Source organism: Onychostoma macrolepis, chromosome 21, assembly GCF_012432095.1.
Source record: "Onychostoma macrolepis isolate SWU-2019 chromosome 21, ASM1243209v1, whole genome shotgun sequence".
NCBI classification, from domain to species: domain Eukaryota; kingdom Metazoa; phylum Chordata; class Actinopteri; order Cypriniformes; family Cyprinidae; genus Onychostoma; species Onychostoma macrolepis.
In genome coordinates, this window is record NC_081175.1 from 23,878,907 (window position 1) to 23,905,938 (window position 27,032).

Consider the following 27,032-nt stretch of genomic DNA (forward strand, 5'->3'; position numbering starts at 1 on the left):
TTTTGAAGATTTTATGCTCATCCGGGGGGTTTGCCCATCTGTGGACCGAGGCATGGTGTATTATGGACTCTTTTCTATGGGTACTGTATGAAAAAAGATATTGGATTTAACAAGGACAATAACAGAATAAATAAAACAATTTTAACAGGTCAGTTTTAAGACACACATATATTCTGATGACTGTATAAATGTAATTAAATAACACTCCTAATAATTAATTGGGAATGAAACAATAAATAATGAATTAAAACCCTCTTACATTTTTCCAAGAGAGAATGAATTCCTCCTTGTGCAAGGATGACCATTCTTTGAATGAGAGGTTTACAAAAAATTGTGTTTATTTGGATAAGGTCCTATCTCTCTCTCTGTCTCTCTGGGGTCGGTGAGAAAAACAATAATGAACAAGCAATATTAAACAGTAAAGGAAATTAAGAGATCAGTTTTAAGACACACACATATATTCTGTTGGTTGTATAGAACGAATTTAAATAAAATAGGTAACATGACTAATGCTGAAATGAAAATAAATCAATAAACAAAGAACTTAATTATTTTATAGACCTATTCTTGTTTTATGTATTATATAATCGTTCGTTCCTTGTTCATGTAATGGACGATGCTTTGGCAATGCTGTGCAAGTCATGCCAATAAAGCTAATTTGAATTGAATTGAAATGTATAAAAATTCCCTTACACATTTCTTTGAGAAAAAAGTCTTCCTCGTGCGAGGATGACCATTCTTCGTTTGAGAGGTTTACAAAAAATTGTGTTTAGTTTAAGCTGGAAAAGCTCCTTTGTCTCTCTTTCTCCCCCTTACCATCTCTCTGTCTCTCTCAATTCAATTCAATTCAATTCAATTCAATTCAAATTAGCTTTATTGGCATGACTGTGTAGCATCACAATGTTGCCAAAGCAATACATATATTATACAGATAAATAAAATCATGAGGAAACACATATGTCCATATTATACATGTAGGTAAAAAAAAATAAATAATAATAATAATAAATAAAAATAAATAAATGATTAAATGAATACAGAGAGCAGCTATAAATGGAAAGGAGGGATCAGCCTTTGTCCCTCATTTTAAGGCAGGAGGACACATACTGCGCTGCCAGGTGGATACACTTTTCCTTTTCTCCCAGAATATAACAGAGTTTGTCTAAGTTACTTTTATGGTTAAATTCATCTCATTCACTCTCTCTCTCTCTCTCTCTCTCTCTCTGTCTCTGAGTGCATGCTGGGAGTGAGTGGGCGGAGTTGGCGTGAGAGTGGTGCGGCACGAATGAGTTTCTGTCTCTTCTTTCTAAAAATCTTTTCCTTTATTGTGTCAGTTTTTAAAGGTTTCCTGAACGTTTTCTAAGGGTTGAGTTGGTGTGTAGAAAAGAAAGTTTTCTGTGAAGTTATACGTCGTGAACACTGCCTGTCAGCGTTTGCTGGCGAGCTATGGGGGCTGCGATGGCGCCGGCGTTTTCCGGTAATGCAGCGTTTGAGCGTATTTCACGGAGGCACGGAATTAAAATCGTGCCGGTGATGAACTGTTCTGTTGAGGAATGTATTTTGGCGGTGGGAAAGGTCGTCGGGTATGAGAGCATCTTGTCAGCGTCGAGAATGAATAGTGCTGTCGTTGTTTTTCTCAACGCTGTAGAGAAAGTGAACAATGTGGTTCAAAATACTTTTACCCCAGTAAGGCCTTTGGTTCAGCCAGCAAGGAAGATAACACTGTCAAATGTTCCTCCTTTCATAAAAGATGATTTATTATTGGCAGAACTATCGAGGCATGGAAAAATAGTCTCTCAAATGAAAATAATTCCTCTAGGCTGTAAATCATCTCTTTTGAAACATGTTTTAGATGCCAGGTTCATATGATCTTGAAAAGTGAAACAGATGAACTTACTTTAAATTTAAGATTGATGGATATGGCTATATTGTCTTTGCATCATCTGAAACAATGAGATGTTTTGGATGTGGACAGGAGGGGCACATAAGATGTGCCTGTCCGGAGAAAACAGATGTTGTGGCTGCTGAGGATGGTGGTGTAATTGTGGAAAAGCAGGTACAAGATAATGCGATAAATAGTGAAAAATCAACAGAGCAGGTGGTTGAACAAGTGAATGACACAGAGATAAAAGAGACAGATGGGGGTGAAGGAGACGTTTTAAGTGCTGAATCTAGTAATGTGGTTGAGGCTGCAGAGACAGTTTTAGAACAAGGAGGAACGGACAGCGAATCGGGGAACGAAGAGGAGATTTTTAAAACTCTGTCTATTAAAAGGAAAAGGGCAAAGTTAAACATGGGAAGAGCTAGCACCAGCAATGATAAATGTGATGAGAGTGAACAAAGTGCATTAGATGATTCTGACAGAGAGGTAAATGACAATAGAAACATTGGAAAACAGAGGAATGATTATTCATTCAGAAAAATCAGGGGTTTTCTGCAAAAGACTAAGAACTTGAAAAAAGTACAAATTGTGGATTTTTTTCCTGATTGGAGAATGTTTATCGAGTCAGTTGGAACACTGATGAGGAGTGAAAGAACTGAACAGTTTACAGTGCAAGAGATTTATAGGCTTAAAAAGTTTGTTGCTAAACTGAGACAAGAGCTACAAACAGAAAATGGTTTTGAAACAACATTAATTTTTTGGTTCTTTTTTTTGGAATGTTTTGTGTTTTATTTTCTTTATAATGGGTGCAGCGAGGGTGGGTTCACTCAATATAAATGGTACAAGAGATATACAGAAAATAATTTTGTTGTTTGAATTAATTAACTCTTTCCCCGCCATTGACGAGATATATCGTCAATTAAGAGACAACGCTTCCCCGCCATTGACGAGTTTTTACGGCAATCCATGTTCTAGGTGTATTACGGTAAGGAAAGCCCTAGCGCATGTCCTGAATGAGGTACGGGACTTCCGGGTCTTTAGGGTACGAATAGAAGACGATCGGCATAAGTGGAAGGATCAGAGAAAATGTAGATCATATATAGATCATATAGCCTATGTAGATCATGTTTTGACCATTTTGAATCTGATCGGGACGAAGTAGTCAGTGAGAGAGATTTACAGACATTTACAGACACAGAAACATCGATAGTTGTACACGATTCGTGGATCTGAATAGGGGGGTGTGTGTGTGTGTGGGCGCGATCTATCTGTATAGATTTATCTATATATCTATCTATCTGCATGCATGCATGTATGTATGAATGTATGCATGTGTGTATGTGTGTGTGTGTGAGTGCACAGTATATGTATGCATATGTATGTATGTAGCCTGTGTGTGTGTATGTGTGTGTGTATAATCATATGTATGTATATGTTTGTGTGTGTGTGTGTGTGTGTGTCTGTTTGTTCTGTTTATTGAATGCAATTTAAATTATTCATATAATTATTTACAGGTGAAAGAATATGACATCTGAATGTATTTTGCTAGAAAATGCACTACTTTGATAAAAATGCATTTTTCTCAGTTTTTTGTCCAAAATGTCACATTTTTGATGAAACCTATCTGCATTCAAATGGTGATAAAACATGAACACACGAAGATAGAATAAAATTGTTTATTTTGTTTAAAAGCAGAGGCTTGGTTCTTTATTTTGATATATAATATATTCTTATATTCATAGCAGAAAATATTCTGAGGACAGTCAAATTTAGGTGAAAATCATCAAAAATGCTGGCGGTGGCTGGCAACTTTTTTTAAAAACGCTGGCGGGGAGAGAGTTAAACAGAAGAACATAGATGTAATGTATGTACAGGAAACTCATAGTGATCGCATCAATGCTATTGACTGGAAAAGAGAATGGGAGGGAGAAGTTTTGTTAATACATATGAGTTCTAATAGAGGTGGTGGGGCTCTTTTGTTTTCTAAAAAATGTTTGCCTGTATCATATCAGGTGGAAGAAGTAATAGCTGGAAGACTTATAATAATACGGGCTGAATTTGAGAAATTTAAGATGTTTTTTATAAATGTTTATGCCCCTACAAATGGTACAGAAAGAGTTATTTTTCTAAATAGTATATATACAATTTTACAGAACTGTAAAACTGATGAATATGTGTTGTTGGGTGGAGATTTTAATTGCACAGAGAAATTTAAGGAGGTGTTAAATTTTGTTTCTTTTGGAATCAATTTAAGTTAAGAAAGCAATGTTTTAGTGATTTGAGACAATGGTGGGATTATGGAGAGATTGAAATAATATTGCTTTGTCAACAGTATGGTTTCAATGTTTCTCGAGATATTACACAAGCTATGAAAAAAATGGAATCTGAAATAGTTAATTTACAAGATTTGGCTGATGTTAAAATAGATTCAAGGCAAGTTGAGACATTAAAGTCCAAAAAATCTCTTTTAGAGAATATGCTTGGTATAAAGGCACAAGGAGCTTTGGTAAGGTCAAGGTACCAGGATTTAACTGAAATGCATGCTCCATTTAAATTTTTCTTCAGTCTGGAGAAAAAAAATGGCCAATGCAGGTATATTCACTCTTTATTGTATGAAAATGGTCAGGTGTTGACAGAATCAGATGATATAAGGAGGAGAGCCGTAAGGTTCTATGGGGAGCTGTTTAAGAGTGAATATGAAGAAAACAACTTAATATCTGCCAGTTTCTATGAAGGATTGCCCAATGTTGCTGAAGGTTCAAATGCACCATCATCGGAGGTTAATGTCATTATGTAACCATGACGCAAGTGCTTAGAACACACACTGGAATTACTCAAACTTTCTGTATTTTTTATTTTTTTTTTCTCACCAGCATTTTTACCTGTATTTCATTTACTCATTTCACTGTTGATCACAGTGGACCAACAGTAATGACTAACAATCATAAGTACAAACTAAAAATCAAGCCATATCATAAACAATTATTGAACAAGTGCAACCTGCAACTTAATTCTTATATGAAGTGCGTACTGCTAGGCACCTCTCAAGTGTTACCAGCCGATGTGCCGCTTAGCTGGCTAGCTGTTTCAATAGTTTAAGCGAAGTTTGATTAAACGAAAAATGCATGCCTTTCATCATTCACTTTTTAAAGGCTGCCAAGTAAATTTTAAAAATAACTACAATTGTTGCTAGTTGCTTTGAAAAACAAGTCGCTAGGGTAGTCTGAGAAATTGCTAAATCTAGCAAAAAAATAAAAAAGAAATAGTTGGCAACTCTGCAGGCTACCAGGACATTTCAGCATGTCCCGCCAAAGTCACAAACCACTCCCCTTTTTCCTTACAGCAGCAGAAGCAAGCATGTGGCTGCCTCTGCTTGCAACGCAGGCCTTCACATCTCAGACTTTCCTTCTACTTCCCCTACTTACCCCTTTCCTTTTCAACGGCTTCCAACTCCCGCAGCAGACACTAGCACGAGGCTGCCCCTGCTAGCAGTGCAAGCTGCACAGGCTCTACAGCTTTTTTCCCAGAATGTCACAAACCCCCATGGTCTGCAGCTGAAGCAAGCGTGAAGCTGCCTCCGCTTACATCACAGTCCCTCACATGTCTTTTCCCCTGTTACTTCTAACCCCTCTTCCTTTCCAGTTTCCTCTAGCCCCATAGCAGACACTAGCATGAGGTCGCCTCCGCTAGCGGTGCAGAATACTCAGGCTCTGCAGGATGTCACAAAACCCCATTCCCTTCCCATGATCTACAGAAGCTGAAACAAGCATGAGGCTGCCTCCGCTTTCAACACAGGCCCTCCCATGTCTTTTCCTCCAGTTACTTCTAACTCCTCTTACTTTCCAGTGACCTCCAGCTTCCATAGCAAACACTAGCGTGAGGCTGCCTCCGCTAGTGGTTCAGACCCATCCACTGCCTTTTCCTTACCCCACTCCCAACCCCCTCCCCTACCCATGGCCCACAGCCCCACTGTCCAACTCTATCACGAGGACGCCTCCGCTTGAGGCACAGGTCCATACATCTCAGTCTTCTCTGGCTGCTACTAATAACCCCTTTTCCTTTTCAGTGACCTTCAGCTTCCAATATCAGACGTTAGCGTGAGCACGCCTCCGCTAGCGGCACAGACCTATCCACAGCCCTTGCCTCACCCCACTCCCCTACCCATGACCTGCAGTGAGCATGCCTCCGCTAGCAGCGCAGACCCATCCCGCAGGAGCCTTTTCTATATTCCTCCACTGCCGCAGAAGTGACTTACAATGCTCTTATTACAGAGACCCCGATCCCCCTGCAGCAGCTCGGAGTAAAGACACCGGTGATGACGACTGCGGAGATCGAACCAGCAACCTTCTGCTGACCAGTTCATTACACCACAAAAGTAATGAAGCTATATCAAAAATTAGCATGTAATTGTAAACATATGAAATGAAATTTGTCAAGAAATGGAATGCTGACAACATGATATGTAAAATGTTTTGCTCTGTGTAAATGTGTTACAGGTAGCTGTTCTCATAGAGAGCAGGCACACAGATGTTTGGAGCAGACACAGCAGCAGCTAGATTGTCCCGCACGCGTTCTTCTGCTCTTGTTCAAGATTGTGTGGTACAGGGAGCCTCATCCTCTCTGTGCTCTCAGACAATGATAGCCTCGATGTCTCTTTCTCATCCATGATCAGATTCAGTGTGACTGCAGTAGTGAGGGATGGACAGCAGAGACAGGTGAAGGTGGACGCGGTGGTCAGCTGCTTCATCAGAATAAAGGGTCCCACTTTATATTAAGTGGCCTATGTACTTGCATTTAAATTAATAATTTGATACAATGCACTTATTGTGTACATACATGTTCTTACATTGTACTTATATTGTTAATAATACCTTTATGTAATTACATCTGTAATTACATTTATAATTACACTGTTGACCCATCCCTTACACCTTAACCCACCCTTAAACCTACCCATACCACTTAACCTGTCCCTAACCTCACCCGTATCCCACCTCAATAGCAGCAGAAATGTTTTGCAATACAATATGAACACAATAAGTACATTGTACTTATTTTTTGATGTCCTTGTAGTACATAGTATTTAAGGCCACCTAATATAAAGTGTGACCGAATAAAGCTGTAGAACTGGCTCAGCTGTGTTGAGATGGCAGTAGAATGTGGGTTCACCGTCTGTAAATACATGATTAACAGAACACGGGGACAGAACAGGCGCGGGGTGACGGAGTCCGGGGAGTGAATTTCGAGGGGGGACGGCGTTTCATTTCTATGTTTATTTGGAAATTAAAGTGATTTCTATATTTTATCCATTCAAAAGACTACGAAAGCGATCCCAGTTCTGCATATAAACATAGCGCTGTGTTTATGGTCAGCTGCGCAATGCTGTCTTTTGCCATTTAATATCTGCAGACTGCAGCCAATAGAAATGCTTCTCTATCGCTGCGCGTGCTGCTCCTCACAGCACAGAGCGTGAAAGCAGACTGCAGTTGGTGTCATCATTGTAACAAACAAAGTGTAGAGACGATGTAAATAATATATTAAGTGTGTAGAGAGCTTCATTCATTAAAATGGAAGTTTGTGAGATAGCGATGAACGGAGGGTAACAGCTTTTTAATGATTATAGAGAGTTTGCAAATGTGAAATTTAATTTATACAACAGTTTATACATTTTTGATTTTATACAAAAGTTAATATTAAGTGACTTACATTTTAGGACCACTGTCTATTTTGCTCTATTTCGTCAACAAAAATATATATAAAAAACAAAGTTGCAGCTGAGCCTCTGCGCAAGCCTTTAACACAGCGCTGTTTCGTTTTTGAATTAATCTTTGCTTTTGAACAAATCTAGTGAGTCAATGATTCAATGATCCATTCATAAAGAGAGTCACTTGCTTCGTTCCTAAATGAATCAGCCGTTTGAACAAATCGATTGAATGAATGATTCAGTGACAAAGACAGTGATTTGATGCCACCTACTGGCAGTTTCTGTTTCATTTTTAAAGTATAAATTGAGTCATTTAATTCATTGAAATTTATATATTTAAAACATTAATTCTGTAAATATTCCTTAATGCCACATTTGTGCTCTTCTGTGCCATGCAAAGATGAATTGTTGATGCTGATTTCATTTGACTGGAAACTTATTCTTCCTGATTGTTATATCTTATTATTTTAATTGAATTTATTGTGTAGTTAAAATTTTTGATAAAAGTTTATATATATAATTTTTTTTTTTTTTGGCACAAAAGATGACATACATTTAATAAAGTTAGAAAAATGGCATTACAAAGTTTTAAAAAATAAATAAATAAAACTTCAAGGAGTCAAATAACAATAGGAAGGTTAATTTCTGGGTCATTCCTGGGATTCGGTAATATTTCAGTCCCCCAGAGTTTCTAAAGTGGTGGTTCATCAAAATGAATTGTTAGAAGCTGTTCACAAAACGGGATGCCCATTATAATTAATAAAAATAATTATTGCATTTTTATATTTTTAGCATAAAATAATGTCTTATATCTATCTTGAACCAAGCATTTTGTAATGTCCCTGAGTTTGTACAAAATGTGCATAGTGTCTGTGATTTTTGGCAACAATGTAAGCATTTACTTGTGTTCCTTTCTTGTAAAAAATATTTTTCTAAAAAAAATGCAAAATATTTGCTAAAAAAAACAGACTGTAAAGTTATGTCTCTCAGTCTGAACTCAACCCTGTCACACTAACCATTCTTCGCCCATAATAATTTAGTCTCCACTCATATGTGACTTCATCCAGGTCTCTTTAATAGTGGTGCAGAAAATGGTTAGTGCAATCATGCTTTTTATTCATATTTTTGAGGCATGTTATAGTCAGGGAGCGTACTGTCAAGCTTAACAACTCAACCCTGTCATATAAAATTAAGATGGAAAATTATTACTTTTACAACATTTTATTTTCATTCATAAGTATATACAATGTGTTTATTTTATTGCTGCCATATATGGTCTACTCTCCTACACTACATGAGCAGTAGTGGCCACAACCCGTCACACTCAACCCCATCACAAATATATGTATTTCTCATTGTTACAGGGTTGAGTTATTTGCTTAATTTATTAATAATTTTAATGAATGGTTTCAGTAAATATATATACTCCAAAATCATGACAACTCATATTTTTGTTTTAAATAGAAGTTTTGACATAATATGTCGACTTAAACGTGGACAAGCATCATACATCAGAAATTGTGCCCACATTTGCAGCAGAAAGAAAAAAAAAAGCTGGAAAAAAACTCAAATTGATAAAAGGTCTTTAATGCCTGAGGTGGGAAAATATGATATTCTGAATATGATATATTAAAATGTGATGAATATTTTTTGGAAGTTTGATATGTGCCTAATGATGTGGGGTATTTAGAAGTTGAATCACATGTAGTTGAAAAACATGTATATTCCAAGTTGAAATGTTACGAATCCCAGGAATTACCCTCCTGTCATTGATCAGGAGGTCTGTTCCTATTTTTATTTATTTATTTATTCATTTTAAGTAGGAGCACTAGTGCTCCTGAAAAGAAATGTAAGCATAGAGTCCTCAAGAATGTAATATTAAAAACTAACTGCAAACGTTTATCCAACGTAATATGTACAAATTCACACACAACTTATCTTTAATTTGGCCTGAATTGCAGGTGCTTGTCTAAACTTGAAAGTTTAGAGAAAATATTAAATACCCCCTTGTGGCGTAACAATGAAACTGCACTGACTGACAGCCCGTCTAGAACACCCGTCTAGAACAATATCAACAGATAAAGTATTGTCAGTCAGATTCGAGGATCAACTGTCATCAATATATATATATGCTAACAATATACTAACGATCTTATTTTCAGGTTTATGTTTTGTTATGTGGACCATTATTTTGTCATTATCTTATGTTTACTTCACTTCCTGTTTCAACGCGATTTAGTTTTGGTTTCATTGGTTATATACATATATACATATAATTTATGTAAACCGCATACCGCGCTATTGAGCCACTCAAAATTACCGCAAGGGAAATTTCTTAACCGCAGTTAAGGAATCATATGTTGTTTAAGCCCTACAGTGGTGTTATAGGGATGCTGCCTGTAATGTGGTGGAAGGAGAGTTGTGTTTTGATCTGTTGTGGAATTAATTTTGTTATGAGGTGAAAAAGCGATGTTATAAAGTTGTTTTGTTAAAAATAAAAATATCTCTCTCTCTCTCACACACACACACACACACACACACACACACACACACAGACACACACGTTTGCTTAACTATCTTAATGGTACATTACACAGGTTCCTATTGTTTTTTATCTACAGATAATTATACATTTTACAACCTAACACTAACCCATCACAGAAAACTTTACATCTTACAAAATAAATAATTAATGTGTTTTATAAGTAATTTACCCATGGTTTTCAATAAAATGCCCCATGCAAAGTCAAAATGTTCATGCTCCTCTCTGAGAGGACGCTTGGCCCCAACAACGTAGGTTAAACAAGTACACAAACACACATTCAATCGTCCAAGTCTTATTCTCTTTCATATTTCAATTCGATTCACGTTTATTTATATATTTGTATTTGTATCACATAAAATTAAAGTTTCTACATCATATTTACACACTTTTATATTCATATTTACATTATATTAATTAATTTTATATTAAATCACACCCCTAAACCTACCCATCATAGTAAAGTTTCTGCATTTTTTTATTTTCATAAACATCATTTTATATGCTGTTATAATCTGTTATAATCGTGGGGACAATTATTTACAGTATTACTACACACATGGTTTTTGGGGACCCTCCATTTAGGTGTAATATTTGTATTTTTTATTTATTTATTTATTACTGTACAAACTGTATACACTGCACACCTACCCATCACACATACATTTTTAATAAAATATTGTTTTAAGCGATCTGAATTATGAGGACTCAAGAAATTCCATCATAAACCACATTTACATTGTTATATCAGTGTAATACCCATGTCATTATACAAATACGTATCTTTTATATAATTAAGATATTCGAATCAATGCATTTTTATCATTTTATCTATAGGCAATTTAGACTTTTAGACCCCTTAACCAACCCCCAAACCTAAACCTACCCATTTTACAGCAAATATGCATTTTTATAATTTTATTAATAAGCAATTTAGATTTTAGACCCCTTAACCTACCCCCAAACCTAAACCTACCCATTTTATAGCGAATATAAAAGGATATAAAACGCAATTGACCGTAAGGAAAATAACATGCAGGAAAATAACCATTTTAGTAACAATATAGCATTAAAAATGTTTTTATAGTCGCTAATCCCACTCCTGCATCTAAACCTAAACATATATATTTATGTACAGTATAAGAAAAACATGACAGACAGGTAAATACAATTACAATCATTTATTTATTGCAAAAATGTCAAAAGTGCTACCAAAAGTAATCCAAATGACGATGCGTTGCAGCCGCAGTCCTCGCTGGCGGAATACAGTAGGTTTGTGTGAGGTGCAGAGCAGAATTTATGTTGTTAATCGCTGAAAATATGATCCAGATTTTCCTGATCCTCTCGTTCTCTCTGAACTTGTGAAAGTGCGCGCGTGCTAGTATCATTCAAATGCGTGATTTTTTTCCCCCAAACCAGTTAGGCGCAAACCACGTCCCCTACGCAAAAACCCCACCCCAGCAGCTATGACTCACGTCTCTGACTCGATTTCATTGGTCAACCCTGTCACCTGAGAAGAGTTTAGACGTCAAGGTCGTTGATGGACTACACACCTCACCAGAAACACGGCATGTCGCAATCTGTGACGAATGCAGGCGAGAGCCAATGAGCGTTCGATTATCCTGCCGTAAAACCTGTCGTTTGAAGCGGCAACATTTGAATTTGTAACGAACGCGTCAGTCAGAGCAGGCTTTGCTGTTTAAGGTCGCTGGACTTGCTGCTCTGGATGGAGATGAAGATCGTCGAATAAAGGCTTGGATTTGGGTCTGTTCCTCGCAGTCGTATGGATTCTGAAGGTCTGGATTACAGCGCACAAATTAAATCGTTTCATTTCGTAATTATGTTGCGGTTTTGGTGTTTTTTTTTAATAGTTCTGCATGTCGGAGAAAACGCCTTTTGTGGCCCATGGCAAACAAAGTACATGACAAGTAATGGTTAAACGATTTAAAATGTTATTTATTTTAAGGTTTAAAGTGAAGTCTTGTTTAACATTATGTAGGCCTATTATTGGAAACGAGCTGGCAGCAGAAATCACACAACAAAACGAAATGTTATCATTTCGTATTAAGTAAACGAGTAAACTATTTAATGATGCAATTGAAAACAAGGTAATTGAAAACAAGGTAATTGATATGACAACTAAAAACAACTAATAATAAAATTAATGCCGCGATTTCAATATTCGTAAGGATTCATTTTTAGATGTCGTCAATACGTCAGTTTTGTACGTTTAAATGCTTAAAATATGTAAGTATTTGTATGTTTAGATGCTGAAAATACGTAAGTATTGTACGTTTTAGTGCCTGTAAAAACGTAAGTAAATGTACGTTTTATAGAACCACATTTTACGTAAAATATATAAGAATTATCATGAGATCACGTTGCTCATTATGCTATATTATCACCAAATATTCAATCTGTCAACTTTTCTTTCATTTAGGACGATTAATCAGATGCAAATAGAAACACAAAACCAGTCCTACATGAAAGAAAACAAGTTGACAAAAAGAATGAATCCAGTATATGGTGATAATATAGCATAATGAGATATTTAATATTAATAATAATATTAATACATTTATATTGAGATATTAATAAAAAAAATTCTGAGAAGTACTTACAGTATACCCTGTGTGAACAAAGTCAGTAAGTTTGAGTCCAATACGATAACATTAACTAGTATTTTCAGGGAAAAAGAGCTTTGAACCGAACACAACCAGAGGGTTAAAGACATATTTCACAGCTTTATTGTCTTGTGCATAAAATTCTTACAAACCAAATAAGGTGTCACCTAATTTATTTGCATGTATACCTGCGCCACTCCCCGTGCACACGGGTATAAATAGGCGGCAGGTGCATCCACTCATTAGATTTTTGCTTCGGAACCGAGTGGATGAACGTGTTGATCTCCACAAAGAGCCATTCATCATCTGTCTGGAAGCTGTTCTGGTTGGCGTTACGGTGCGAACAGCGGTGTCCCTGTCTGCAGCGATTCCCCTGGGCACTTCAACTAAAAAGAGCAGATTTCCTAAAAGAGCAAATCACGGTCGGTTCGCGTCTTTTTAAAGACGCCGTTCCAGCCGTGTCCTCTTGGTTGCGGTCGTTTCCTATCCTCCATCCACGGCCACGATCGTTGTCTTCAGTGTCTGGGCATCCAGCGCGCTGAAGCTGCGTTCGTGGATGGTTTATGCGTTCGTTCTGAGCGTGTAACCATGGCAGCGCTGCGATCGCGCCTCTCTCTCCTCACGGGGATGGGAGGGGCTCCCTCTGTCACTACCCGCGCTGGCTTCTCTGCCACGAGCAGAGAACCATCGGCTAGTGCTCTGGGCGATCTGAGGGTTACAGTGAGAGCCTTTCCGCCGGGCCAGTCCCCACGGACCTCTCACTCCTCCCGCAGCAGCTGTTCTGTGCGGCTCCCCGGTGATTCTGCTGTGCCGTCTCACGGCGTGCCCAGCGTTTCATTTGGTGCGCCGATAGAGGATCAGACGTCGATCGCAGCATCGGGGGATGGGCAATCGTCCTCTGAGGATGAAGATTCGGCGGGGCTGCCTCCCTCGGGAGTCGCGGCCGCCGCCGAGTCGGACCCAGAGTTGACGGCCGTGCTTTCCCGGGCCGCCGCGAGCATCGGGCTGGAGGCGTGCACACCTCCTAGTCCTGAGCCCTCGCGGTGAGATGATTGGTTCCTCGGCACGGGCCGTGGCTCGGTGCTCGGTGCTCGGTGACTGACTGTGCCCTTTGGGCGATGGAAGTCACAGCGCAGTCCCTCGGGGAGGCGATGTCCACACTTGGGGTCCAAGAGGGCCATCTATGGCTCAGCCTTGAGAAGAGCGGTGTCGCCGCTCTCGTCTCCCAGGCTGGACTGTTCGGCGACACTGTCGAGGACTGTGCCCAGCAGTTCTCGGCAGTACAGAAGCAGACCGAGGCCAATTGGGTAACAGGTAAGTAGCTTGCCCCGGCGTGATGCACCGCTCCGCCGCAGGGCAAGCCCCAGTCTGCTTGTCGCCGTGGGCGCCCTCCCGCATCCTCCAGAGCTGCTCCGCCCCATGCTGAATTGTCCCATATGCCGGTGCGTCGAGCCTCTCGCAGGAGTGCGGCGCCCCCCGTGTCCCAGTTGGCCCCTAATCGCCCAGATAGGCGACAAAGCGGCCCTGACACGGGCAACCCAGTGATGTGGGAAGCTGCTCTTTCTCAGGAGACGGCAGGGACAGCGCCGCTCTTTCCCCCGGAGGAGGGCCGGGTGGAAAATCTCTGGTTCTGTTCCGACGCTGGCTCAAGGGCCAGCGGCCCCCACTTTGTCAAAAGAAAGAGCAATTTCCCTTTCCTCCGGGTTTTCAGGTCCACGGGCCAACAATGTGCGACGCGTTGCCTCCTCACTCTCGCCCACGACCCATCTTGCCAGCGGCCAAGAGAGTGCGGTTCAGGGGACGCAGTGCCTCCCCACGCACCTCTAGCCAGTCCCTCTCTGGGACCCAGGGAGTTTTGCGAGGATGCCTCAGAACGCACAGCCTTCTGTACCATCCAGCTCTACTCCCTTTCGCTGCACCACCGCAGGTACGTCGATCGCGCCGTTGGAGCCACTTGCACGGCGTCTGGAGGCGTGGCTCACGCTGCCCAGCCCGTCTCGTTGGCTCACGGGCATGATTCGACTCGCCACGCCGATTCAGTTCGCCAGGCGACCTCCCAAGTCCAGCGGCGTTCTCGAGACTTCAGTGGTAGCTCGGAACGCTCCTGTCTTGCGCGAGGGGATTGCTGTCCTCCTGGCAAAGGATGCAATCGAGCCGGTCCCTCCAGTCGAGATGAGGCAAGGGTTTTACAGCCCTTACTTCATCGTACCCAGGAAAGGCGGTGGTCGTCGACCAATCCTGGACCAGCAAGTCTTAAACTGGGCCATGCACAGGCTCCCGTTCAAGATGCTGACGAACAGGCGCATATCAAATGCATCCAGCCCCAGGATTGGTTTGCAGCGGTCGACCTGAAGGACACCTGTAGACACAGACCGCCTACAGTTTGTGTTCGAGGGTCGGGCATGGCAGTACAGGGTCCTCCCCTTCGGGCTGTCCCTGTCCCTCCCGTGTCTTCGCGAAGGCACGGAGGGCGCCCTTGCCCCGCTACGGGAAGTGGGCATCAGGATCCTCAACTATCTCGAGCATGGCCCGCGTGCGAGAACAGTTGTGTGATCACAGGGACCCAGTGCTTCAGCACTCAGCCAGTTGGGGCTTCAGGTCAACTGGGAAAAGAGCAAGCTCTCCCCTGTGCAGAGAATCTCTTTTCTTAGTGTGGAGTTAGACTCGGTGAGTATGACGGCGCGCCTCTCGGAGGATCGCGCCCAGTCAGTGCTGAACTGCCCGAGTTCCTTCAGAGGCAGGACTGTGGTTCCTCTGAAACAGTTTCAGAGGCTCCTGGGGCATATGGCATCCGCAGTCGCAGTCACGCCGCTCGGATTGCTTCATATGAGACCACTTCAGCACTGGTTGCACTCCCGAGTCCCGAGGTGGGCATGGCGTCGCGGTACACTTCGTGTGAACATCACACAGGAGTGTCGCCGCTCCTTCAGCCCCTGGACGGACCTTGCCTTTCTACGGGCCGGGGTGCCCCTAGAACAAGTGTCCCGGCATGTCGTTGTCACGACGGATGCCTCCAGTACGGGTTGGGGCGCTACATGCAACGGGCAGGCAGCCTCGGGGCCCTGGACAGGGCCTCGACTGCTTTGGCACATCAACTGCCTAGAGTTGTTGACAGTGCATCTAGCTTTGCGGCAGTTCCGGCCACTGCTGCTCGGCAAGCACGTGTTGGTCCGTACGGACAACACTGCGACTGTTTCGTACATCAACCGGTTGGGAGGTGTACGATCACGTCGCATGTCACAGCTCGCCCGCCATCTCCTCCTCTGGAGTCAGACGTGGCTCAAGTCGCTGCGTGCTGTCCATATTCCGGGGGAGCTCAATCGTGCGGCCGACGCGCTCTCACGACAGCTCACGTTCCCCGGAGAATGGCGACTCCATCCCGAGACAGTCCGGCTGATCTGGAGTCGATTCGGGGAAGCTCAGGTAGACCTGTTTGCTTCCCGCGAGTCCTCCCACTGCCAGCTGTATTACTCCCTGACCGAGGGCCCCCTCGGCACGGATGCACTGGCACACAGCTGGCCTCGGGCTCTGCGCAAGTATGCGTTTCCCCCAGTGAGCCTGCTTGCACAGACACTGTGCAAGGTTAGGGAAGACGAGGAGCAGGTCCTGCTGGTCGCGCCGTACTGGCCCACCCGGACCTGGTTTCCCGAACTCATACTCCTTGCGACAGCTCTTCCCTGGCGCATCCCTCTGAGGAAGGACCTCCTTTCTCAGGGGCTTGGCACCATATGGCACCCGCGTCCAGATCTGTGGAACCTCCACGTGTGGCTCCTGGACGAGACGCGGCAGACTTGAGCGGTCTCCCACGGACTGTGGTAGAGACCATCACTCAGGCTAGAGCTCCTTCAACAAGGCAAGCCTATGCACTGAAGTGGAGTCTGTTCGCGAACTGGTGTTCTTCTCACCAAGAAGACCCCCGAAGATGTACGATTGGAGTAGTGCTTTCTTTCCTGCAAGAAAGGTTGGAGCGTAGGCTGTCACCCTCCACCTTGAAGGTGTATGTGGCTGCTATTGCGGCCCATCACGATGCAGTGGACGGCCGGTCCCTGGGAAAGCACGATCTCATCGTGAGGTTCCTGAGGGGTGCCAGGAGGTTGAACCTCCTAGGCCACCCCTGATACCCCCTGGGATCTCTATTGTCCTGGCTGGGCTTCAGAGGGGTCCCTTTGAGCCGCTGGACTCAGTTGAGCTTAAGTTCCTGTCTGCTAAGACAGCGCTCCTGACCGCTCACTTCCATCAAGAGGGTCGGGGACCTCCAAGCATTTTCGGTGAGCGAAGAGTGCCTTGTGTTCGGGCCGGTCTACTCTCACGTTGTCCTGAGACCCCGGCCTGGATACGTGCCTAAGGTTCCCACCACGCCCTTCCGCGATCAGGTGGTGAACCTGCAAGCCCTGCCCTCGGAGGAGGCAGATCCAGCCTTGGCGTTGCTGTGTCCCGTAAGAGCATTGTGCATATATGTGGACCGCACCCAGAGCTTTAGAAGCTCTGAGCAGCTCTTTGTCTGCCACGGAGGTCAGCAGAAAGGGAAGGCTGTCTCCAAGCAGAGGTTGGCCCACTGGATAGTGGATGCCATCGCCTTGGCGTACCAATCCCAAGGCGAGCCGTGCCCCCTAGGGGTGAGGGCTCACTCCACACAGAGTGCTGCCTCCTCCTATGCGTTGGCGCACGGCGCCTCTCTGCCAGACATCTGTAGAGCTGCGGGCTGGGCGACACCGAACACCTTTGCGAGATTTTACAATCTCCGCATCGAGCCAGTTTCTTCCCGTGTGTTGGGTAACAGGTAAGTGGCGGGAAGAGCTGGCCGGTGTCACGCTTGCTGCGCCATTCCCCTCACCCGGGATACGAGCGCGTTTTCCTCCTCCAGTTCAGTTCCCCGGACGGCGAACCCTCGTGGAGTTCCTCCAGCACCCCCGGCAGTCAGACTGGGCGGAGCAGTCTGACGCCAGGCCCAGTATTTGTGTTAGCTTGCCCGGGTCTCCGGTCAGCCCCTGTACTGGGCTAGGTGTCCGTATGGCTTGATTCCCTTCGGGTAATCCCATATGTGTATTCTACCACGGTAAGGTTTCCCTCACGGTAAACCCGTGTCTTCCCTTTGACAGAGCCTTCTGTCAGGCCCTGCTGGCAGCTCTCCTCCCTACCCTTAGGTAGGATCTGCCCCAGGGTCCAGTCGTATGTAGTACTGCCCCAGGCCTGGGTCAGTCCATATCAGTGTCTCCACATGTTACCTCCCTTCGGGCAGGATGTGGCCTCCGTAGCGCCCTTCTCTGGAAGGCCCGCTTCCCCGTCGTTACTGCCAAGCTGTAACAACAAATAGGAAAGACTTGAAGCTATCTTTCATTGAAGGTCGAAATCCCTTCCGACTTCTGTGGGAAAGGAACAGCGGCTTGGCTATCTCCAGCAGCGATGTACTCAGTGGTCCCTGCGGGCACCAAGGTTAGCGAATTTGCGCTGGGGCGATGGGAAGGTTGCGACCTTTCGCATGGCATTTGTCTGTCACGCGCTCGCTTGTCAGCATCTGCATGCCACAAGGTTGTGACGGGGTTCAGGTTGTGGCGCTTTCCATAAGACCCCTATGTCGTCACGACATAACTCGTAGTGACCGACAGATAGGGAACGTCTCGGTTACGTACGTAACCCTCGTTCCCTGATGGAGGGAACGGAGACGTTATGTCCCCATGCCACAATCTTGAACCATCGCTGGTTGCCAGGGACTCGTTCTCGGCTCCTCAGCGTAAAACCTAATGAGTGGATGCACCTGCCGCCTATTTATACCCGTGTGCACGGGGAGTGGCGCAGGTATGCAAAATCCACTAGCCAATATTCATTGGCGTTTTCTCTTAAGTCAGAGATGATTGGGGCTCCCAAGTAAATCCCCTATGTCGTCACGACATAACGTCTCCGTTCCCTCCATCAGGGAACGAGGGTTACGTACGTAACCGAGACGTTGTAGTGACTATAGATATAACTCTTTCTAAGAATTATTTATTTAAAACTTTTTTTATTTTTTTAATTGCATGAATTACTGTATCAACTGCGAAGAGGTAAAGAGTTGATTGTTGCTTGTTTGAGCAAAATAATTAAACATATTTTTTGTTAATTAGAATAGCATTTTGAACATGTGACAACCAAACTGTTCTCATTTACTAATGTGTGCTATTTAAAGTAGTTTAGATCTCATTTACTCTGTACAGACCCAGAATGTTCTGGTTTACTAAGACTTTGTTTCTCATTCATAGATCACAGTTCTGTTTTTTGACTGAAAACAGTGAAGTAATGAACATCTCCAGTGAGATCTTTGTCACTGATGGGTCAAAATCTTCTGATCTCAATAGCACTGAAGTGGAAGTTGGTTTTAAAATTACCTCCTTGATAGATATCAATGCCATTCTGTTGGGTTTTCCTATCAACTCCTATGTGATTTGGCTTATAGTGAGAGGAACAGGGAATGGACTTGCAGCAGAGTTCTTCAGTCTCAATCTCGCTGTCTGTGAGCTCCTCATATGTATGAAATCTGTCTTAGCTCTTCTCATTTATAAATATGAAACTCTCTGGATAGCTGAGGAGTTTTTAGATGGACTCGCCATCACTGGTCGTCCTCTGTTTCAGTGTCTGATCTGTGTTGAGCGTTACCTGGCATTGGTTGATCCTGTAACCTTTCTGAAATTAAAACCTCTCCGATACAGACTGATCTGCTCTGTTATTGTCTGGGTGGCAGGGTTTCTTTCCTGTGTATTCAATATTATGACTTTGTTGTTCCTCTATAATTTATACTTTGCTTTTTTCTTTGCACAATTCTTCCTCTTCCTCTCCTTTCAATTGTTCTGCTGTTTGGCTGTTCTCAGAGCTCTGAAGCAGTCAGGACCAGGAGAGAGAGGGAGGGAGAAAGAAGAGGAAAACCATATGAAAAGGAGAGCGTTTTACCTCATTCTAATAACTAATGTGATTTTGATTATGTTATATTCTCCTTATATTATTTTTGCAGCTCCACAATGGATTTCAGCAAATAATACTAACAAACTCTCGTCTATTAGTTATGTTTTTTCACTTTGACTAGTTTAGTGCAGCCTCTTCTCTTTCTCTACCGGGTTGGGAAACTACCCTTCATCAAATGTGAATAAGTGTGTTCATTGTAAACACTGTAATTTTTGTTCTACCATTCACCTGATATAGCCTTTCTAATGTAATGTTGCTTTCAAAAATGTTATTAGGTGTCTAGGGTTGTATATATTTACAATGCATGATATATTCCACAGTGCACATTTTGTTACTACCTTAAAAAGTTTTTTGCACTATATTGTTTTCAAAAGTCTGACTGTGCAATGAGATCCTACTTTTTTTTTCTTTCTTTCTTTCTTTTTTTTCATGCAACAACTTGAGTAACAATGGTTGAAGGTTGATTTTTATGAATGTAGTCAGCCCTAAAATTAGTGTAAAAATAAGGAAAAAATGAATGAGATCATATTCTTGTCTTCTTCATGCAATGTGCTGCAATGTAAATCATATATATCTGTTGTTTTAGCTTGACTGTCATGACGCTGATGTTGTTTTTGATCTAATCCAGACTTCAGAGTGACAAGAGTATCTCTTTTCAGTATTTTGAATGAGTTTGCTTGTGATTATGGTAACACTTTACAATAACAGTACATGAATTATCATGTACTAATACCTTAATTAATAATTACTTGACTATGAACTAATGAAGAGTTAAGACATGTATTAATCAAGAACTAATGAAGAACTAACTTAACTACGACATGAGTCATATGAATTACCGCATGAATAACACCACCTTAATTACATGTTAGTTCCTGCATGTTAGTTAATGTATTAATTAACACTTTGGGGTAAACTAAATCAAACATGCTCTAGAAGAAAGATTCATGAAAATGGCACACTGCAAAATTGTTTATAAATTTTCCACCTGCAGCTATGTCACAAACATCAGTGAATGACAGTGGATTACTTGCAATATTTACGTTTAACCTGACTCATCCAACGCACAATGATGCATTCATAATTAAAAACAACTTCATCTCATCCTGTTTTGAGTGATTCCACTGCTGCCCTCCTACAATAATGTATTCATTAAGCAGATGCAATTTTCCAAATTAAAATCAGTGTTAGAAGAGATGATGGTTATGTTATGGATTGGTTTACTGTCTTTATATCATAATAATGCACTGAAATCAGACGTTTGTCTTGTGTTCTTGCTCTTCTTTTGGGCCACTATTGCCCCTTCAAAATGTTAACCTTCCTCCTACCCTTCAGTTCCTTCTCCATCCAAATGCAGCCACATGACCTCTGCTCTTCCACTTTTTTACAAACCACCAATAAACACCAAATATCTGATTTAGATGAGCTGAATATGTATAAAATATGTAATTGATAACTTTTTAAAGATGTGCCCCTCCAAGACAAGTCATGACATGATACATTGACAACTCATGAATTCATGATAAGTTATAAGTAATTAATGATGAGTTAATATTGTGCCCCCAATAATAATATTGTAAACCCATAAATTTGCATCAACCCCTCCCTCCGGAACATGCCAAAGAGGGGGCAAGGCCATGTTCTGCGGCTTTTTCGAAGAGGAAGAGTTATAGTGGAGAGTTGTAGCCATGCCGTCGAAACGGTGTTATTTTCACCCAGCTGTCAGGTCTTCTGTGTTTGGGCTTCCTACAGATGCTGTAGTTCGTCAACAATGGTTAAAATTTATGTTTGATTATGTTCCTGACAATTACAATCCTAATTTAGCTCTCTGTGCTGTGCATTTTACAGAAGACAGCTTCCAGAATCTACACGAGTTCAATGCCGGATTCACATAGAAACTATTACTAAAACATGGAGCAGTTCCAACTTTAAAACCAGAGGCAGCAGTTGTTGGGCCACAACCTGTAAGTAAGATTTCATAATTTTAAATGTATTTGCATGTATAATTTCAGACGTAATGTTTTAGTTTTATCAAGGACGTAAACAAATGCCAACGCTGGCTTTAGTAGTCAGTTAGTTAAATGCTATTTCGTGTGTCTTTGACAAACGCGTACAAACATTTTGGACCCGAATTTGTAATTATGTACTAATTTTGTAAATGTATTTTCCATGTATACTTTATGACGTAATTTTTCGATTTGATCAAGAACGTAAACACAAGCCAACGCTGTTTGGTTATAGTAGCCAGTTAGTTCGATGCTATTTTGTGTGTATAAGACAAACACAAACTTCAAAAAATTATATGTAATCACAACAGCAAACTTCCATTCAGAAACGTTTTGTAAGAGCCGTGCTTGCGGAAGTTCTGCTCGACTCTCTTCATTACCGCTTTCTGGGTCTGATTCTGGCTCAAACTGATACGGCAATATTGACACCATTATTTACATTTGACCGGAGCACATGCAACTGTCGCCCCTGAAGGTAATGGGCGTGAAGTTTCCGGACAATGTGCAGTACGCAGTTTAGCCAATCAAAACACACCGGCCCAACTAACCAATCTGAGCCCATTGCCTGTTTCTGAGGGAGTGGTTTCATAGAATCAGGAAGTCAACCGGTCGTTCAAATGACAGAGTCGAAAGCGGCTTACAATAAAGGTGAAATATATGAAAAATAAGGCGTTTTTTAACAAACGAAACACGAAGACATGTTATATCGCACCCCATAAACACAATCAAGCAAAGAAAAAAAGCAGTAAACCACCCCTTTAATAATATCGTGCCCCAAGTAAAGTCATGGCATAATGATACATTAACAAGGCATGAGTTTATGTTAGTTAGTCTATGAGTTGTTAATGATTTATTAATAATGTGTACAGTCAAGTAAAGTCCAACGTGATCTCATGATAATTCATATGTATTTTACATAAAATGTGGTTCTATAAAATGTACATTTACTTACGTTTTTACAGGCACTAAAACGTACAATACTAACGTATTTTCAGCATCTAAATGTAAATACTTACGTATTGACAAAAATGAATCCTTATGAATATTGAAATCGCGGAATTAATTTAATTATTAGTTGTCATATCAATTACCTTGTTTTCAATTGCATCATTAAATTGTTTACTCGTTTACTTAATATGAAATAATAACATTTCGTTTTGTTGTGTGATTTCTGCTGCCAGCTCGTTTCCAATAATAGGCCTACAAGTTAAACAAGACTTAACTTTAAACCTTAAAATAAATAACATTTGAAATTGTTTAACCTATACTTGTCATGAAATGTTTACTTTGTTTGCCTTGGGCCACAAAAGGCGTATTCTCCGACATGCTGTGACTGACAATAGAACTATAAAAAAAAAAAAAAAACACCAAAACCGCAACATAATTACGAAATGAAACTATTTTATTCGTGCGCTGTAATCCAGATCTTCAGAATCCATACGACTGCGAGGAACAGACCCAAATCTAAGCCTTTATTCGACAATCTTCATCCCGAGCAGCGAGTCCAGCGACCATAAACAGCAAAGCCCGCGCTGACTGACGCGTTCGTTACAAATTCAAATGTTGCCGCTTCAAACGACAGGTTTTACGGCGGGATAATCGAACACTCATTGGCTCTCGTCCTGCATTCGTCACAGATTGCGACATGCCGTGTTTCTGGTGAGGTGTGTATTTGAATGATGCTAGCAGCATGCGCATGCCTTCACGAGTTCACTGAGAGGGAGAGGATCAGGAAAATAATCTGGATAATATTTCCAGCGATTAACAACATAAATTCTGCTCAAATGAAGATATCGATCTTTCATTTGAAAGCCATGTTTCTAGCATCTGTAAAACTGTGTTTTTCCATCTCAAAAACATATCTAAATTGCGACCTATGCTCTCAACGTCAAATGCAGAAATGCTAATTCATGTGTTTATGACCTCAAGGTTAGACTATTGTAAATAAATGATTGTAATTGCATTTATTTGTCTGTCATGTTTTTCTTCTACTGTACAGAAATAGCTATGTTTAGGTGTAGATGTAGGAGTGGGATTAGCGATTATAAAAACTTTTTTAATGCTATATTGTTACTAAAATGGTTATTTTCTTGCATGTTTATAAAATGGGTAGGTTTAGGTTTGGAGCTAGGTTAAGAGGTCTAAAAGTCTAAATCACTTATTGATAAAATTATAAAAATGCATCGATAAGAATATCTTAATGATATAAAAGATACGTAAATATTTTACATTTTGTCATGACATGGGGGCACAATATTATTAACTCATCATTAACTTAGCATTAACTCACGACTTGTTAATGTATCATAATGTCATGACTTTACTTGGGGGGGGGGCACAATATTATTAACTCATCATTAATTACTTATAACTTAACATGAATTCATGAGTTGTCAATGTATCATGTCATGACTTGTCTTGGAGGGGCACATCTTTAAAAAGTTATCAATTACACATGTTTTATACATATTCAGCTCATCTAAATCAGATATTTGGTGTTTTTGGTGGTTTGTAAAAAAGTGGAAGAGCAGAGGTCACGTGGCTGCATTTGGATGGAGAAGGAACTGAACTAGGAGGAAGGTTAACATTTTGAAGGGGCAATAGTGGCCCAAAAGAAGAGCAAGAACACAAGACAAACATCTGATTTCAGTGCATTATTATGATATAAAGACAGTAAACCAATCCATAACATAACCATCATCTCTATGCTAACACTGATTTTAATTTGGAAAATTGCATCTGCTTAATGAATACATTATTGTAGGAGGGCAGCAGTGGAATCACTCAAAACAGGATGAGATGAAGTTGTTTTTAATTATGAATGCATCATTGTGCGTTGGATGAGTTAGGTTAAACGTAAATATTGCAAGTAATCCACTGTCATTCACTGATGTTTGTGACATGGCTGCAGGTGGAAAATTTATAAACAATTTTGCAGTGTGCCATTTTCATGAATCTTTCTTCTAGAGCATGTTTGATTTAGTTTACCCCAAAGTGTTAATTAATACATTAATTAACATGCAGGAACTAACATGTAATTAAGGTGGCGTTATTCATGCGGTAATTCATATGACTCATGTCATAGTTAAGTTAGTTCTTGATTAATACATGTCTTAACTATTCATTAGTTCATAGTCAAGTAATTATTAAAGTATTAGTACATGTGTAACGAGGCTGACGAGACGTGAGTCATGCGGATCCATCTGCAAGCTTTTATTCATAGGCATGGTCATAAATACAGGCAGGGTCGAGCAATGGCAAACAGGTATGGCAGAGACAAGACAAAGAGTAATCCTAGGGCAAGCAAAGGTCGACGATCGGCGAACAGAATCCAGAGGGCAAGGCAGAGAGATAATCCAGGGAACACGGGCTAGAATAAACACGGGAAAACAATCCAAGACAGGCAGGGGAACACTAGGGAAACTAACAGGGGCTCAGAGAGTTGCTACAGCTATGAGAGCAGTAAACGCAATCAATACTCGGCCGAGAGGCAGAGAAAGTCCAAGGCTTATAAAGCGTGTGTGATCAGTATGTGCATGGGATCAGGTGTGCGTGTGATTAGTGCAATGAGTGATTGGTGACAGCTGTGATCAGTGTTGGATGATGGGAAATGGAGTCCATGTGGTGTGTGGTGTGAAAGTCCATGTGGTGAGCGAGTGACCTCTGGTGGTGAATGGACGGAAGTGCAGACCAGATTCGTGACAGAGCCCCCCCCCTAAGAGCGGCTTCCAGACGCTCCACACAGTCTTTAATCCAGGAGGGAGGTGGAGCGGAGGCGGAACAGGGGGAGGGATGGAGGGCCAGGTCCTTGTGGAAGCGGAGTGATCTGGGACCGAGGTAGAGCCGGCAGAGCAGGAAGCCAGGGCGGAGCAGGCGGGACTGGAGCCCACCAGGGCGGAGCAGGCGGGACTTGAGCCCACCAGGGCGGAGCAGGCGGGACTTGAGCCCACCAGGGCGGAGCAGGCGGGACTTGAGCCCACCAGGGCGGAGCAGGCGGGACTTGAGCCCACCAGGGTGGACCCAAAGATCTCCACGGCGGTGCAGAAGACCACCAGAGCCCGACAGCAGACCACCACGGCGGCGCAGATAGAGCACGAGCCCACCAGGGTGGCGCAGAAGACCACCAGAGCCAGATAGTGGACCACCACAGCGGAGCGGGTGGAACAGGTGGAGCAGAAGACCAGAGCGGAGCAGACGGACCCGAAGACCACCACGACGGATCAGGAACCCACAGCAGAGCCTGGGAACTAGGGAGAATGGAGACACAAGGAGGAGACAGAACATGCACAGACACAAGGACTGAGGTAGGGAACATAGGAAGTTTATAATTAGTCTCGATAGCAGTGACAGGATAGAACGAGAGTTCATTGACGGCCTCCTTCGCCGTAACAGGACAGAATGCGAGTTAAGGGACAGCCCTTCTGGCTGCGACAGGACAGGACGAGAGTTCATTGACGGCCTCCATAGCCGTGACAGGACAGAACGAGAGTTCATTGACAGCCCTTCTGGCTGCGACAGGACAGGCAGAGGATTCACAGACGGCCTCCATAGCCGTGACAGGGCAGAATGAGAGTTCAGGGACGGCCTCCTTGGCCGAAACAGGACAGGACGAGGAATCAAGGACGGCCTCTGTGGCCGTGGCAGGGCAAGATGAGAGTTGGTGAGTGGATACCACTGACACCTCCGGAGGTTCTGCAGCGGTTGCCGCCACCTCTGGAGGTTCTACAGCGGTAACAGTCTCCTCGACCGCAACTCGACAGACCGAGAGAACATTGCAGGGCGCCACCACCATACAAGAGGCTGAGGCGAGCCCGGCCGCTTCGGAAGGTTCTGCAGCGTGTGCCGCCACCTCGGGCAGTTCTGTGGTGGTGTACGCAGCCCAAACGCAACATAAAGTGATTCCCATCAGGGGAAGTGCCTCGGACAGGGGAATATGCATAAGAACAGGAGGGTTAGTGAGAGTAGGTTTGGGGATACCAGCCGTGTGTGCAGACACCAGCGGTACATCCCTCAAACTAGACATCAAATTGGGATAGTGGAAGACTGACCTTGATGATCTGGGTGTGTCAGCCCGGACGTGACGTGACTCTGGAAGGTCAGCCGTGACGGGCTGCTGTGACTCTGGACGAGCAGCCGTGACGTGAACAGCTGAGACGTGCTGCTGTGACTCTGGACGAGCAGCCGTGACGTGCTGCTGTGACTCTGGACGAGCAGCCGTGACGTGCTGCTGTGACTCTGGACGAGCAGCCGTGACGTGAACAGCTGAGACGTGCTGCTGTGACTCTGGACGAGCAGCCGTGGCGTGAACAGCTGTGACGTGCTGCTGTGACTCTGGGCGAGC

General features: G+C 42.7%; 1 protein-coding gene across 1 annotated transcript; it reads right to left on the bottom strand.

Annotated features, from left to right (window-relative positions):
* Nucleotides 1-1,933: 1,933 nt before the first annotated feature.
* On the bottom strand, nt 1,934-26,061 carry LOC131528285 (uncharacterized). Its single transcript, XM_058757341.1, has 2 exons — nt 24,853-26,061; nt 1,934-1,943 (listed from the first exon to the last, which is right to left on the bottom strand). Exon 1 carries the CDS (start codon nt 26,057-26,059, stop codon nt 25,250-25,252), a length of 810 nt encoding a protein of 269 aa, XP_058613324.1. The 5' UTR covers nt 26,060-26,061; the 3' UTR covers nt 1,934-1,943; nt 24,853-25,249.
* Nucleotides 26,062-27,032: the final 971 nt, after the last annotated feature.

What these genes read in the sequence shown, in the direction of transcription:
- LOC131528285 (XM_058757341.1), bottom strand. Translation starts at nt 26,059, where the DNA reads ATGAACTCTCGTTCTATCCTGTCACTGCTATCGAGACTAATTATAAAC.